We start from the raw sequence: 12,688 nt of genomic DNA on the forward strand, positions 1-12,688 counted from the left end.
CACAAACCAACCTCACTTCTATACAGGAAAGTCTTGAAATTCTTACATAAAAACCATCCAGAAACAACTGTCAACCCATTGCTCACTTTCACTGATACAAGAAATGCAACTAAAACAAAGAAATCTCCTGAAACAAACCTTAAGAACATAGACTTTCACAAAAAAACCTCTAGTTGCAATAACAACATTTATTGATATTTTTAACCTCTCCTGGCTAAATAATAAAATCCCTAACCCCTGGAAACTTGCAAACATAATACAGGTAGTAAAACCCTCCAAACCTCCCAACTCCCCCTTGCTTACTACCCTTTCTATTTTCAAAAACCAAACTTTCTGAAAAACTGATCCACATCAGAATCATCAAAATATCACATACTAACCTAAACAACATAGTTTCACACCAAACCACTCCACCTCCATACAACACACTGACCTCACACAATATATCCCAGATGGCTTCAACCAACCACAAGCATCATCTCAATCCATTCTGAAAGCTACAGATATCATCAAAGCATTTGACACTGTACCCAACCATTGTCGTATAAGACACTTGACACAACCCTCCAACGCAATGACAAAAAGTAGTTGCCCAACTTCATAGTTGGCTGCTATGCCAGTTACTCACAAAGTTCATTATATCTAAAACTCCTAAACTCTCCAGTGGAATTCCCCTAAGGAGCAGTTATTACCCCAACCCTCTTCAATTTCTTCCTAAATAATCTCCCTTTGCCTCCAGCAAAACACAACATGGAGGTCCTCTCATATGCAGATGATCTTAAAATCACATCACAACACCCTGACACCACAGAAGCAACAAAAAACATGCAGCATTACATTAAACAAAAGAAACAATGCTTTAACTAGTACAGAAACTCTGCATCTCCACAGATATCTTCAATCACTCTTTTGATCTCAGACAGACACTACAACGTCCAGTCATCGTGTATAGGCAATCACTCACACTGAACAAAACACTGATCATCGTAGACATCACATTTAATATACTCATGACATTCAATCCCCACACCAAATATGTCAACACAAAGGCAAAACCCAAAATAAATGCCCTTTGAACAACAACTGGTACTAGATATGGTGAGGAAAAAGACTCTCTTAGCATCTGCTACAAACAATTCATCTGCTCCACCCTAATCTACGCCTTACCTGTGTGGTCGTCAGCTCAAAAGAAAAAAATAAAGATCACTTTGAACAATCTCTAAATGCCTAGCAACCACCAACACTAAACATATTTGCAATGACACAAAGATCCTCCCAAACTTATCCTCCTCAACATGCATGACAATTAATTCTTTGCAACAGCACTGGACTTCTGCAACCTAAATCACAACATACTTAAATGCCAATCCCCAAGTAGAAATAAAAAGCCTAATTCTGCCTCACACTTCAGCAACCTCTACTGAAAAATTCCTTCACTCCAACAAACACAACACTGACGAAACACAAACACAGTACAAAGACCAGACAAGTGCTAAACTACTGCCCTCCCAACTCAGTCTAACACACCACCACACCAAACATACACCTATCTGAAACCACACTCCCCAGACATATTAAGTCACACTCTCCTGTCTACACAACACTACAATACATACACCTATTCAATATATTCCAAGACCTTCATACCCATGATGCAACATCAACGGTGAAGACACAAAATACTTCCTACTCAATTGCCCTACACATGAGCACATACATCACTACACTTTTTGGCCTAAGGTTCCAACTGGTAGATATGGCCAGCTTCCTGAGTGCAGCAGAAGCCCCATAAAGATAGAAGGGACTCCTGAGGTGCAAAAAGTAGTGAATATAGGGCCATATTTTTACATTAAGTTTGGGCCTGGTGGAAAAACATTTCAAAAGCCACTAGTTCTTTATGTAACAAATAACTTGTCTCTCAATGGATCATAGACCATGTGTCTAAAATAGATAAATGGGGGTAAATAGCTTCATAGTCCACCCTAACTGTGGATGGAAAAGAGGAGGCATCACAGTGGCCAACCCTCAAGTAGCTGGGACTTTATACACAAGCCAAAGAAGGAAGAATACAATTAGCAAACTCTCGAAAGCAACAGCCAAATCTTATATCTGTAAAAGGGGAAGGTTCATGCTGAGAAATGAGAGAAGGGTAGCATGAAATGATAGAAGGGTGAGTTGATAAGGCATATTGGTTTTGACTTAAAATTTGACAGAAAAGGTATATGAGCAGCCTCCCATATGTGTGAGCAGTATTCCATACAGAGACAGAACAACTCTTTGTCCAGCTTCAGCAGGTGCTCTGAGAAAAAAATAAACTTGAGACATTAAAAGAATTTCCTGTTTTTCAGCTGTGGACTTAAATGTTTCCGTGTTACAGAGTCTCTAAGAAATACTGAAACAATCTTGGCAAAATTTTATTAAGAATTTATCATAGTTTCCATACCTATAGCTATTATATTCTAATTTCAGTCACCATGTTTCTTTGAGTATCAAACATGACTGCTTTCCATGATTCATTACCATTCCAAAAATATAAAGGTTGCCTGAAATATACCTGTTCATCATAAACTTACCTTAATTTACAGAAATTATGACTACCAGAAAAAAGTACAGTAGGCCTGCACACATTATAATTAACAAAACTAGTTTTTTCTTAAAAACTATCTGCCTTTTCCTGCCTCAATAAGGCAATGTCAAGAACATACACAATAACAGAACCTTTGAAAGAAAGAATCCTCACTTGGCTCCTTCCGTTTAACCTCTTACAGATTTACAGCCAGAGGAGAGCACTTCTAGCACCCACACTTCTGCCCCACTCAGTCATCTTAAAAATGAAGACGATGCACAGGCAGCATTCTTTCTCTTCTGTCCGCAAGGATATGCTTTCACACAAATGGTTCCTTAATGTAAAGATATCAAACATTTTGCATCCGCTTAAACTTACCTGGTTTGAGGGCTGTATGACTAGGAGATGATGCCAAATCATCAAATATTCCATCATCAGTGAAAAATGAGGATGCCATTGTCGATTCTCCAAACATCAGACCTGGCTGATCAGCTATCTCGTCATCAATCAAGAAATCTTGATCCAGGTCTCCTCGTCCAGAAGTTAGCGTCGGGGTACACATACCAGAAAGTGTTGAACGGTCACCTGATTCAACCATTGCATTGACCATGCCCATTGATTTTTGGGATTCGATTGATGACTCCATTGATGACTTTGATTCTAGTGATGATTTTAATGCAGAGATAGTTTGGCCTAAAGGTGCTTTCTTATCAACTGGAGATGCAAATGATGATTTTGGTATATCTTCAGATTTAATAGTTTGTGCACTCGTAGGAAGGTCTGACAATGGAAGAACAGAATCTTGAGAGAAATTCTGTGATCCTGGTGTTGCTGGAACCAGTTTAGGTTTCTGCAGCACAGCTGACTTTGATGTCCCCTCAGTTGATAATGACACTGATGACCCTGAAAGAGATGCAGCTGAATCCATATCTGACTCTCTTTTGGTTTCAAGAACAGTTACCTTACTTTCATGACTGGTTTCTGCTTCAGTTAGTGAGAACTCAGCATCTTCTCTCATGTCTTCGGCAGTTAAGTCAATAGTTTCACTTAAAGATTCTAAAATTTCAAATGATGATTCAGACTGAGGTGTAATAGCTTTCATACCCATATCATCTGGGGACTGAAGAATATGCTTGTTTGAGATCCCTTCACTTTCAATTACATCTTCTGTCTTTTCTGAAAAGCTAGTGTCAGTGATATCATTTGGTGTGGCTACAGAATCTGGTGACAATGAAACTTCCCCACTTGTTTCTTCAATCATTAATTTTTCATTTTCATTTATGTCCTGAGAAGCTTTACTGACACTTATTTTAAGATTACTGTCAGGACTAACTTTTAATGGTGTATCATCCTTACCTATATATGAGACCTTATCATAAGAACTTTCATAATAACTTCCATAATTCTCTGTTTCTACAATAATATTAGTGTCTTTCTGTGTTTCTCTCTCAACTGAACCTACGATCAGTATGTCTCCTGTTACTGTCTTTGAGGTAGAGAGTTTAGGATTATTTCCTGGCTGTATATCATAGTTCAATTCCTTCTGTGTATCACTTTTGAACATTTTACACTCACTGTACTCTAACCTTCGACATACAGGCTTACTCAATTCAATTGTTTTTTCTGTTACTGGCATGACTAGAAGAGGTGTCTTTTCTAAAGAAGTGGGTCTTATAATTGGTTTTTTTAGATTAGTTCTTCTTAATACTGGCGTTTGTTGGGGCTTCTTACTTGGAGTTGTTTCTAACATAGCTACACGACTTCTGACTAGGCCTGAGCTTCCAGGAAGTTTAGTTACATTACATGTCGGCGTACTAGAATTATCTGAAGAAGCAGAGTCCCCACTCCTTCCAGCACCAGACTGATATCCATATCCAAAGCGATTTCGACTATATGGTGCAAACTTCTGCCTCGCCATGCCGTACGTTATTGTTCCTTCACGTTTCTCTTTGCTAGTTTTTGCTTTCTTTTCTATTACTGTTTCTGACTTTGCAGGTGATGGGGTTCCGATGTCTGTAGTACTTAATCCTTTCATTTCTATACTGCGTCTCTTTAATTCAAAACTTCCTGTACCATCCAAGCAGACCTCCACACTTCCCAATTGTCTCTTTATGGTTTCTTGGTTTTTTTGCTTCCCTTTTAACCAAGCATCAGATAAGTCTTCTGTACTTTCAATATTATTAGATTTAAGGGTATCTGTTTCTCCCTCACCACGAATCTTATCACTCTCACTAGAAGATCCAAGTCCTGAATCTGCTTCTGTGACTGACTTAGTTGAAGATTCAGAATCTCTTGACACACGTGGAATATGCTGGCTGGTACCTGGTGAATGCTGTTTCCCTCTGGAGGCTTGGTCCATTTGAATCTTGGGAGTCTGTGTATGAGATTTTACTGAAGGGCTTTTAACTCTGTCTTTAACTAAAGGACTTTGGGATTTAGGAGTATTGGGCATTGGAGAATAACAGCTGGGACTACTGGGCTTAGGACTATGCAATCTGGGAGTCTGGGACTTTGGACTAACAGACTTTACAGTGACCACTTGAGGCTTGGGTAGCTGACGGGTAAAAGCAGTGATCCGTCCTGGTTGTGAACCAGAACCTACCTTGGGAGTCTCGGTTAGGGCTGGAATTTTATTCAGTTTTATTGAGGATAATTCCAACCTCTTTGGTATATCTGTATGGGTACTGTTGCAAGAAGCAGAGTCACTATTTTTCTTTGTGCTTTTATTATTTTCAGTGTATTCATCACACAAATCAAAAATATTAGAGTTTGAATCAGAAACTGTCTGTGCATCACTGAGAATAGAATTTACACTGTCTGTGCTATCCCCTGACTTAACCTGTGCACTATTTCGGAATCCAAACCTATTGAGTGAATTAGTTTTAGTAGAGAGTTTTGTGGGTGCAGGTGCAACAGTTGCAGTCTTGTATGGGGCCCTTCCATGCAAAGCTGCAGGACTTGCCCCTCCAGAACTACGGGAGCCCGACCGAGTTCTGAAAAAAGGGGAAAATCTATATAAAAACGAAGTTCACCCCACACAACTTAAAGACAGCTCAAGTTTCAATCTGAAACACATGACATCATACTTTACTGAACAAAAATATTCAATAATGTAATTGCTGCTTAACTGGAAGCAAGTTAACAAATCCACAACAGTTAATCTATCACTACTTTTTCAAATTTGTTAATCATTCTTGCTTCCTACTTTTGTCCATATTTCAAGTTATTTTCTATAGTAACATCAAATCTTAATGATTTACCATGACGTAAATCATTAACATATGCATGTGCTTGAGACTACAAATGACAATGATAAATGAACTATCTGAGAAGGATTCTGCACTAGAACCCTGCTCAATCTAAGAAGAATGCATTCAATCAAAACTGTACTACATATACTTTTTCACAGTCACAACCAAGTGTCACACTGAAAATCTTCTCCAAACAGTTTGGGTACCGACCCTCACCCATTCAAGCACTGATAATACATAAGTAACTATAAGTTTCACATACTGATAATGTTATTTCTTAAAGGTTAAGCCAAAGAAAATTAGTCCATTTGCATGCCATCTAATCAAAATGCATATCTCATCCCCAAATGTTGTCACTGTTATTGATAAGTCTGAAGCAGTGCATTCTGTCTGTGTTGCTCTAAAGCCATTCTTGACCACAGCCGTAGTTCACTCAGAGCTCCCTACATGGCAAACAGCATGTGTGCTTACAAATGTACTCCATCCCATCCTTGTCAGATGGTGCATATGGCATGATCATGGTATTGTGCATAAACCTCACATTTCATGCAGAATCTGTTAGTGTTATAAACTATGCCTAATTACACAGCTGGCATCAGATACTCTTGCCCCTGAACTTGTCACTGGGATGATCCACCCTAAATTTTCAATTTTCATCTCTGGCAACTGACAGGACTCCATCACCATCTTCTTTTGCATGAAAAAACCATCTTACTCTGGCTTCAAGCATCACCTCTCCTTCCCATAGCAAGACCACAGGAACTGGCGGTGCTTCAGCTCCTTTACAAAAGCACTACAGGATCTCAGTAATGCCTTACTCTTTAGCAGCAGCTCTATAGACACAGCAAAGCCTCATTCCCCTTAAGCAGCATCCTGGCAATTCCTCGGCCCTTGCACAGCTTCACTACAGAGTACAGACAATGTCTCATCCCTTCCTCAGCAGCAGTGAGGGACTTCTGCCTCATCATTCTTCCTTCTACTCCATCAGCAGCTTCTGTACTAGTAGTTCTCACCTTTGTCCACATATATATTGTTGTCTAGTGTGAGTACAGAACCCCTCTCTCAGTTCTTAAAAACCTACACAAAATTACACAAACATATCACATAACATTAAGTTTTGCAAGTTTATGACATCCTTTCACCTCTCTTTTTTCCAACTGTGTCTGAATAATAAAAGGTATGTATTCAACTGTCTGACAGAGATGTTGCTTGGGTCACCCTGCTTTACACATCAAACACAATTAATCTTACACTATTTTCTACTCTGTGCTAAAACCCTGCATGATTCATATTTAGCTAAGCCATTAGGGAGGAATTTGACTATACTCTGAGATGAAACACTTCCTAAAATGGTGGTCCTTGCTTGACAGCATGTATGAAAGGTGGCTAATATTCTACTCACCTGTTTATCTTTCTTATTACCTTATGTGACTTATCAGCCAATCCATCAACCTCTTTATGTATCCATCTATTTACCAGTGTGTATTTCTGTTTGTTTACCTGTTACATCTATCAGAATCTAGTAAGTTTTTCCATATTCAAGATAGGGCACTGAAAGCAAAATTCTCCTCCCAGTCATATGACAAAATATCATCTAGACAATTTGTGGAAAATTAATATTTCTTCGGACTTCTGAAATCTTATTTCCTAAAGTTTTGCCCTCTATAAACACCACCAGTCAACTGCGATTTCTAACATGTTATTTCATATTCAGTTCTTGCCTGGTTAAAGTCTTATGTCAATCTTCAGAAACATTTAAAAATATATTTTTCATTCTATCACCTAGAAACTGGTGAAACAAAATTTCAGAAGCTTTATATTCAATAATCCTCAGATGTATTTTCATAAGCTCTTTCTGTTTCTAGTTAGCATCACTGGTTCAGAAAACTTAACTGCCTTTGATTATATTACTAATTAGATTTTTTCCACATATTTTCATTAAATTCACAACCTATAACCTATATTTATATTAAGTAAGGGAGGTAAATGCAAGAGTTTTGGAAAGAGGGGCAAGTATGAAGTCTGTTGGGGATGAGAGAGCTTGGGAAGTGAGTCAGTTGTTGTTCGCTGATGATACAGCGCTGGTGGCTGATTCATGTGAGAAACTGCAGAAGCTGGTGACTGAGTTTGGTAAAGTGTGTGGAAGAAGAAAGTTAAGAGTAAATGTGAATAAGAGCAAGGTTATTAGGTACAGTAGGGTTGAGGGTCAAGTCAACTGGGAGGTGAGTTTGAATGGAGAGAAACTGGAGGAAGTGAAGTGTTTTAGATATCTGGGAGTGGATCTGGCAGCGGATGGAACCATGGAAGCGGAAGTGGATCATAGGGTGGGGGAGGGGGCGAAAATTCTGGGGGCCTTGAAGAATGTGTGGAAGTCGAGAACATTATCTCGGAAAGCAAAAATGGGTATGTTTGAAGGAATAGTGGTTCCAACAATGTTGTATGGTTGCGAGGCGTGGGCTATGGATAGAGTTGTGCGCAGGAGGATGGATGTGCTGGAAATGAGATGTTTGAGGACAATGTGTGGTGTGAGGTGGTTTGATCGAGTGAGTAACGTAAGGGTAAGAGAGATGTGTGGAAATAAAAAGAGCGTGGTTGAGAGAGCAGAAGAGGGTGTTTTGAAGTGGTTTGGGCACATGGAGAGAATGAGTGAGGAAAGATTGACCAAGAGGATATATGTGTCGGAGGTGGAGGGAACGAGGAGAAGAGGGAGACCAAATTGGAGGTGGAAAGATGGAGTGAAAAAGATTTTGTGTGATTGGGGCCTGAACATGCAGGAGGGTGAAAGGAGGGCAAGGAATAGAGTGAATTGGAGCTATGTGGTATACCGGGGTTGACGTGCTGTCAGTGGACTGAATCAAGGCATGTGAAGCGTCTGGGGTAAACCATGGAAAGCTGTGTAGGTATGTATATTTGCGTGTGTGGACGTATGTATATACATGTGTATGGGGGGGTTGGGCCATTTCTTTCGTCTGTTTCCTTGCGCTACCTCGCAAACGTGGGAGACAGCGACAAAGTATAATAAATAAATAAAAAAAAAATAAATAATTCAACATCAACCCTTATTTAAATCTTGACACTCTGGGAGCGGTGGTGAGGGCCCAGCCATCACTCTGCATAGTGAACTTTGAGTGCAACAATTTGGGGAGATTGGTCTGTATATGTCTACAAAATTATAATTTGCAACGTTGCCCACATACTTACAAACAATTATAATAAGGAAAGTTTATTTTGGTCACTCATCTTTCTTTTAAGATGTCTTTGCTTGTAAATGATTGTTTGATACACCTAATCACTGCTATCTATGGTTTCAGAAGTTGGTGTTTCATTTGAACAATAATGAATGACTGCACTGGTGAACAACTGTTTGCAACCACCAAGGCAGTGAGTTAAATGAGTGTGACTTATGTTGATGTCATATAACCCATATTCTTACATTCTAATGTTGCACAGAACTTCTTCGAACCCCCTGCGACTATGAGTGAGAAGTGCCCAAGCAAGTGTTGTGTTTATAGGAAAAAACAAGCAAGACGAGCATCAGTATGGAGGTAAAGTTAGACATTTTGATGGTTTTAATGTTGGTCAAAGTGATGCTGAATTACCTGATCATGCTGATAAATCAAGGCAGTTTGGCTCCGATGTGCAATGACAATCTCATGCATAAAATCATGGAGACCATGTAGTGAATGTTGAGTGTCTACATTGAATATCTGAATCAATATTACATTCCTATATATAATGAAGGCTGTGTGGAAAGAGAGATCATTATCTGGTAGAGCAAAAATGGCTATGTTTGAGGACAAGGTAGTCCAAACAATATTGTATGGATGCAAGGCACAGGCTATAGATTAGGTTATGTGAAGGAGAGTGTTAGGACAGTATGTGGTGTGAAGCAGTTTGATTAAGTAATGAGAAGGTAAGTAAGAGTAAGGTTAGAGGTGCTGAAAAGGGTGTGCTGAAATAGTTTGGACATATGGAGAGAATGAGTGAGGAAAGGTTGACAAAGAGAATATGTGCAACAAAAGGAGGGAACAAGGAGAATGAGGAGGCCAAATTGGAGATTGGCAGATGGTGTGAAATGGAACAATGTGGTACACAGGGTCAAAGCGCAGTCAATGGACTGAACCAAGGTATGTGAAGCATTTGGGGTAAAGCATGGAAAGGTCTGTGGGGCCTGGTTGTAGATAGGGAGCTGTGGTTTTGGTACACAACACATGACACTAGAGAATGGATGCGAGTGGATGAGGCCTTTCCCCATCTGTATTAGTGCTACCTCACTAACACAGGAAGTGGCATTCAGCATAAAAAAATGTACTGTATTGTATTCTTAATTTAAAGTAATACTATTTCAAAGAGTATTTTTCATTCAAATATGTAAATTAATGATTTGACTGAACTATACTACCTGTTCTGCTATTCACTTTTTTATGTGAAAATTAGGATGAGAAATCTCCCCCATGAATGTAAATTGCCCCCCATTAACCTATTAAATCTCACAGTAAGATGGGTTCCACTATACATCGATTCTCGCAAGGAAATACACAGCAGTTCTTACAGGAACTATACAGTTATTCTAATAGGAATTCCTCTCTCAGGTAGAGCAGTGAATAGGTGTAATATTAATTTATTCATTTATTTATTCATTATTCTTAATCGCTGTCTTCCATGTTAGCAAGGTAGCACAAGGAAACAAGAAAGAATGGCCCAACCCATCTACACATGTATATACATAAACGCCTACACATGCACACATACATACCTATACATTTCAACGTATACTTACACAGACATATACATATATACACATGTACATATTCATACTTGCTACCTTCATCTATTCCTGTCGCCATCTTGCCACAAATGAAATAGTATCCCCCCCCTTGGCAAGGTAGCACTAGGTAAAGACAAAAAAGGTCACATTCATTCACAGTCTCTAGCTTTCATGTGTAATGCACTGAGACCACAGCTCCCTTTCCACATCCAGGCCCCATAAAACTTTCCATAGTTTACCCCAGACGCTTCACATGCCCTGGTTCAATCCAATGACAGCACGTCGACCCCAGTATACTACATCATTCCAATTCACACTATTCCTTTCACGCCTTTAACCCTCCTGTATGTTCAGGCCCCAATCACTCAAAATCTTTTTCACTCCATCCTTCCACCTCCAATTTGGTCCCCCATTTCTTGTTCCCTCTACCTCTGTCACACATATCCTCTTTGTCAATCTTTCCTTACTCATTCTCTCCATGTGACCAAACCATTTCAATCCACCCTCTTCTGCTCTCTCAAACACACTTTTTAATACCACACATCTCTCTTACCCTTTCATTACTTACTCGATCAAACCAACTCATACCACATACTGTCCTCAAACGTTTCATTTCCAACACATCCACCCTCCTCTGCACAACCCAATCTATAGTCCATGCCTTGCAACCATATAACATTGTTGGAACCACTATTCTTTCAAACATACCCATTTTTGCTCTCCAAGATAACGTTCTCACCTTCAACACATTCTTCAACGCTCCCAAAACCTTTGCCCCCTCTCCCACCCTGTAACTCACTTCCACTTCCATGGTTCCATACGCTGCTAAATCTTCTATAGAATAAAAATAGCAGAGACACAATAGTTTTGGTCGTAAATTACCTGTTTTTACTATTCATGTTTTTAAATCATATATTTGTACCATAATGAATGAAAAATAATTACATTATGCACCACTAGTAAAGTTATCAAAGTCATAATTCTAGTTTGATTATTATCTATAACACAAATTAATATATAATTTTTCATGACAATTACACACATTCAATAAGCAATCCACTACTGTGTTCTTCACACCAAGTGTAATAGTATGACAGCAACACTGAAATCTGTGCTTTTATCAGATGACATAAATAAATGGATTACTAGTTTATGATAGATTAATGCAAATCTTTGAACAAACATAACTTTTAAACTTGCAATCTAGATTTATATCAAAAGATTCATAGATGTATCTGCATTTCAATTTTAAAACTCAAGCAGTTAATTTCCATAAGTCTATGAATAAGTAATCACTATAAGTATCAAGTTGATAGAATAAGTGACATCATTTTCTGAGATGAGACAGTAACACACCACTCAACTGCTGATGTGAAGAGACTAGCCTCATCCCACTACAGTCAGGCTGTCACTGGGTTCTACCAAGGTCGGGGATCAGTGGTGGTTGCCAGAGATGTCAACTCAGGTTACACTGTTTACTACTCTTTCTCTAAAAAACTCATGTCTTTGTTATGATACTGAATTACTCTCTTACACATTTTCATTTACTTTTAAACAATTTAGGGAAAATCATACAAAAAAATAAAAAGGATGGTAACTCCACAAATGGGATTAGTGTTACCCAAGCTACCCAGCACAGATTACAGTATACTGTATCTTGTTTCCAACATCAGAGAGCAAAAAGCTGGTCTACATAACTCCACTACATTATTATCAAGAAAATGTTATATACAACACAAATTTTTCATTAAAGATGAAGTATTCCACTGACATGTGACATCAAAATATTTATGCATCTGGTCCCATCTGGCTTTAGTTCAAATCCCAACTTTTTGCCCAACCAAAGTACAATATCTGTTACAATTCCTACGACTGTCATGACCATTGTATCTCTTACATTCATAGTCTTTCTACATGAACATACCAGAGAATCTTGTATGAGGTACTTATATCAGCGTAGAAGCTTAGCCCTTCCCAAATATTATATATAAAGTCAGCCTGACAAGGTCTGTAAGATACCTTTTCAGTAAATTCTCAAACATCTGACTAGGAGCCTTTCAAAATCAAACCATAAAAGAAATCAAATACCCAATATGAGCAGAG

At 38.7% G+C, this 12,688-nt stretch overlaps 1 protein-coding gene across 5 annotated transcripts in view; it reads right to left on the reverse strand.

Annotated features, from left to right (window-relative positions):
• LOC139754644 (uncharacterized) overlaps positions 1-12,688 on the reverse strand; it is a 367,745-nt gene that overhangs the window by 91,596 nt on the left and 263,461 nt on the right. For all 5 annotated transcript variants that reach the window (XM_071672165.1, XM_071672161.1, XM_071672163.1 and 2 more), the window contains one exon: positions 2,945-5,559. In XM_071672165.1, coding sequence (XP_071528266.1) covers positions 2,945-5,559 — 2,615 coding nt within the window. The remainder of the gene's footprint in view (positions 1-2,944; positions 5,560-12,688) is intronic.

Source organism: Panulirus ornatus, chromosome 17 (genome assembly GCF_036320965.1).
Source record: "Panulirus ornatus isolate Po-2019 chromosome 17, ASM3632096v1, whole genome shotgun sequence".
Lineage (NCBI taxonomy): Eukaryota > Metazoa > Arthropoda > Malacostraca > Decapoda > Palinuridae > Panulirus > Panulirus ornatus.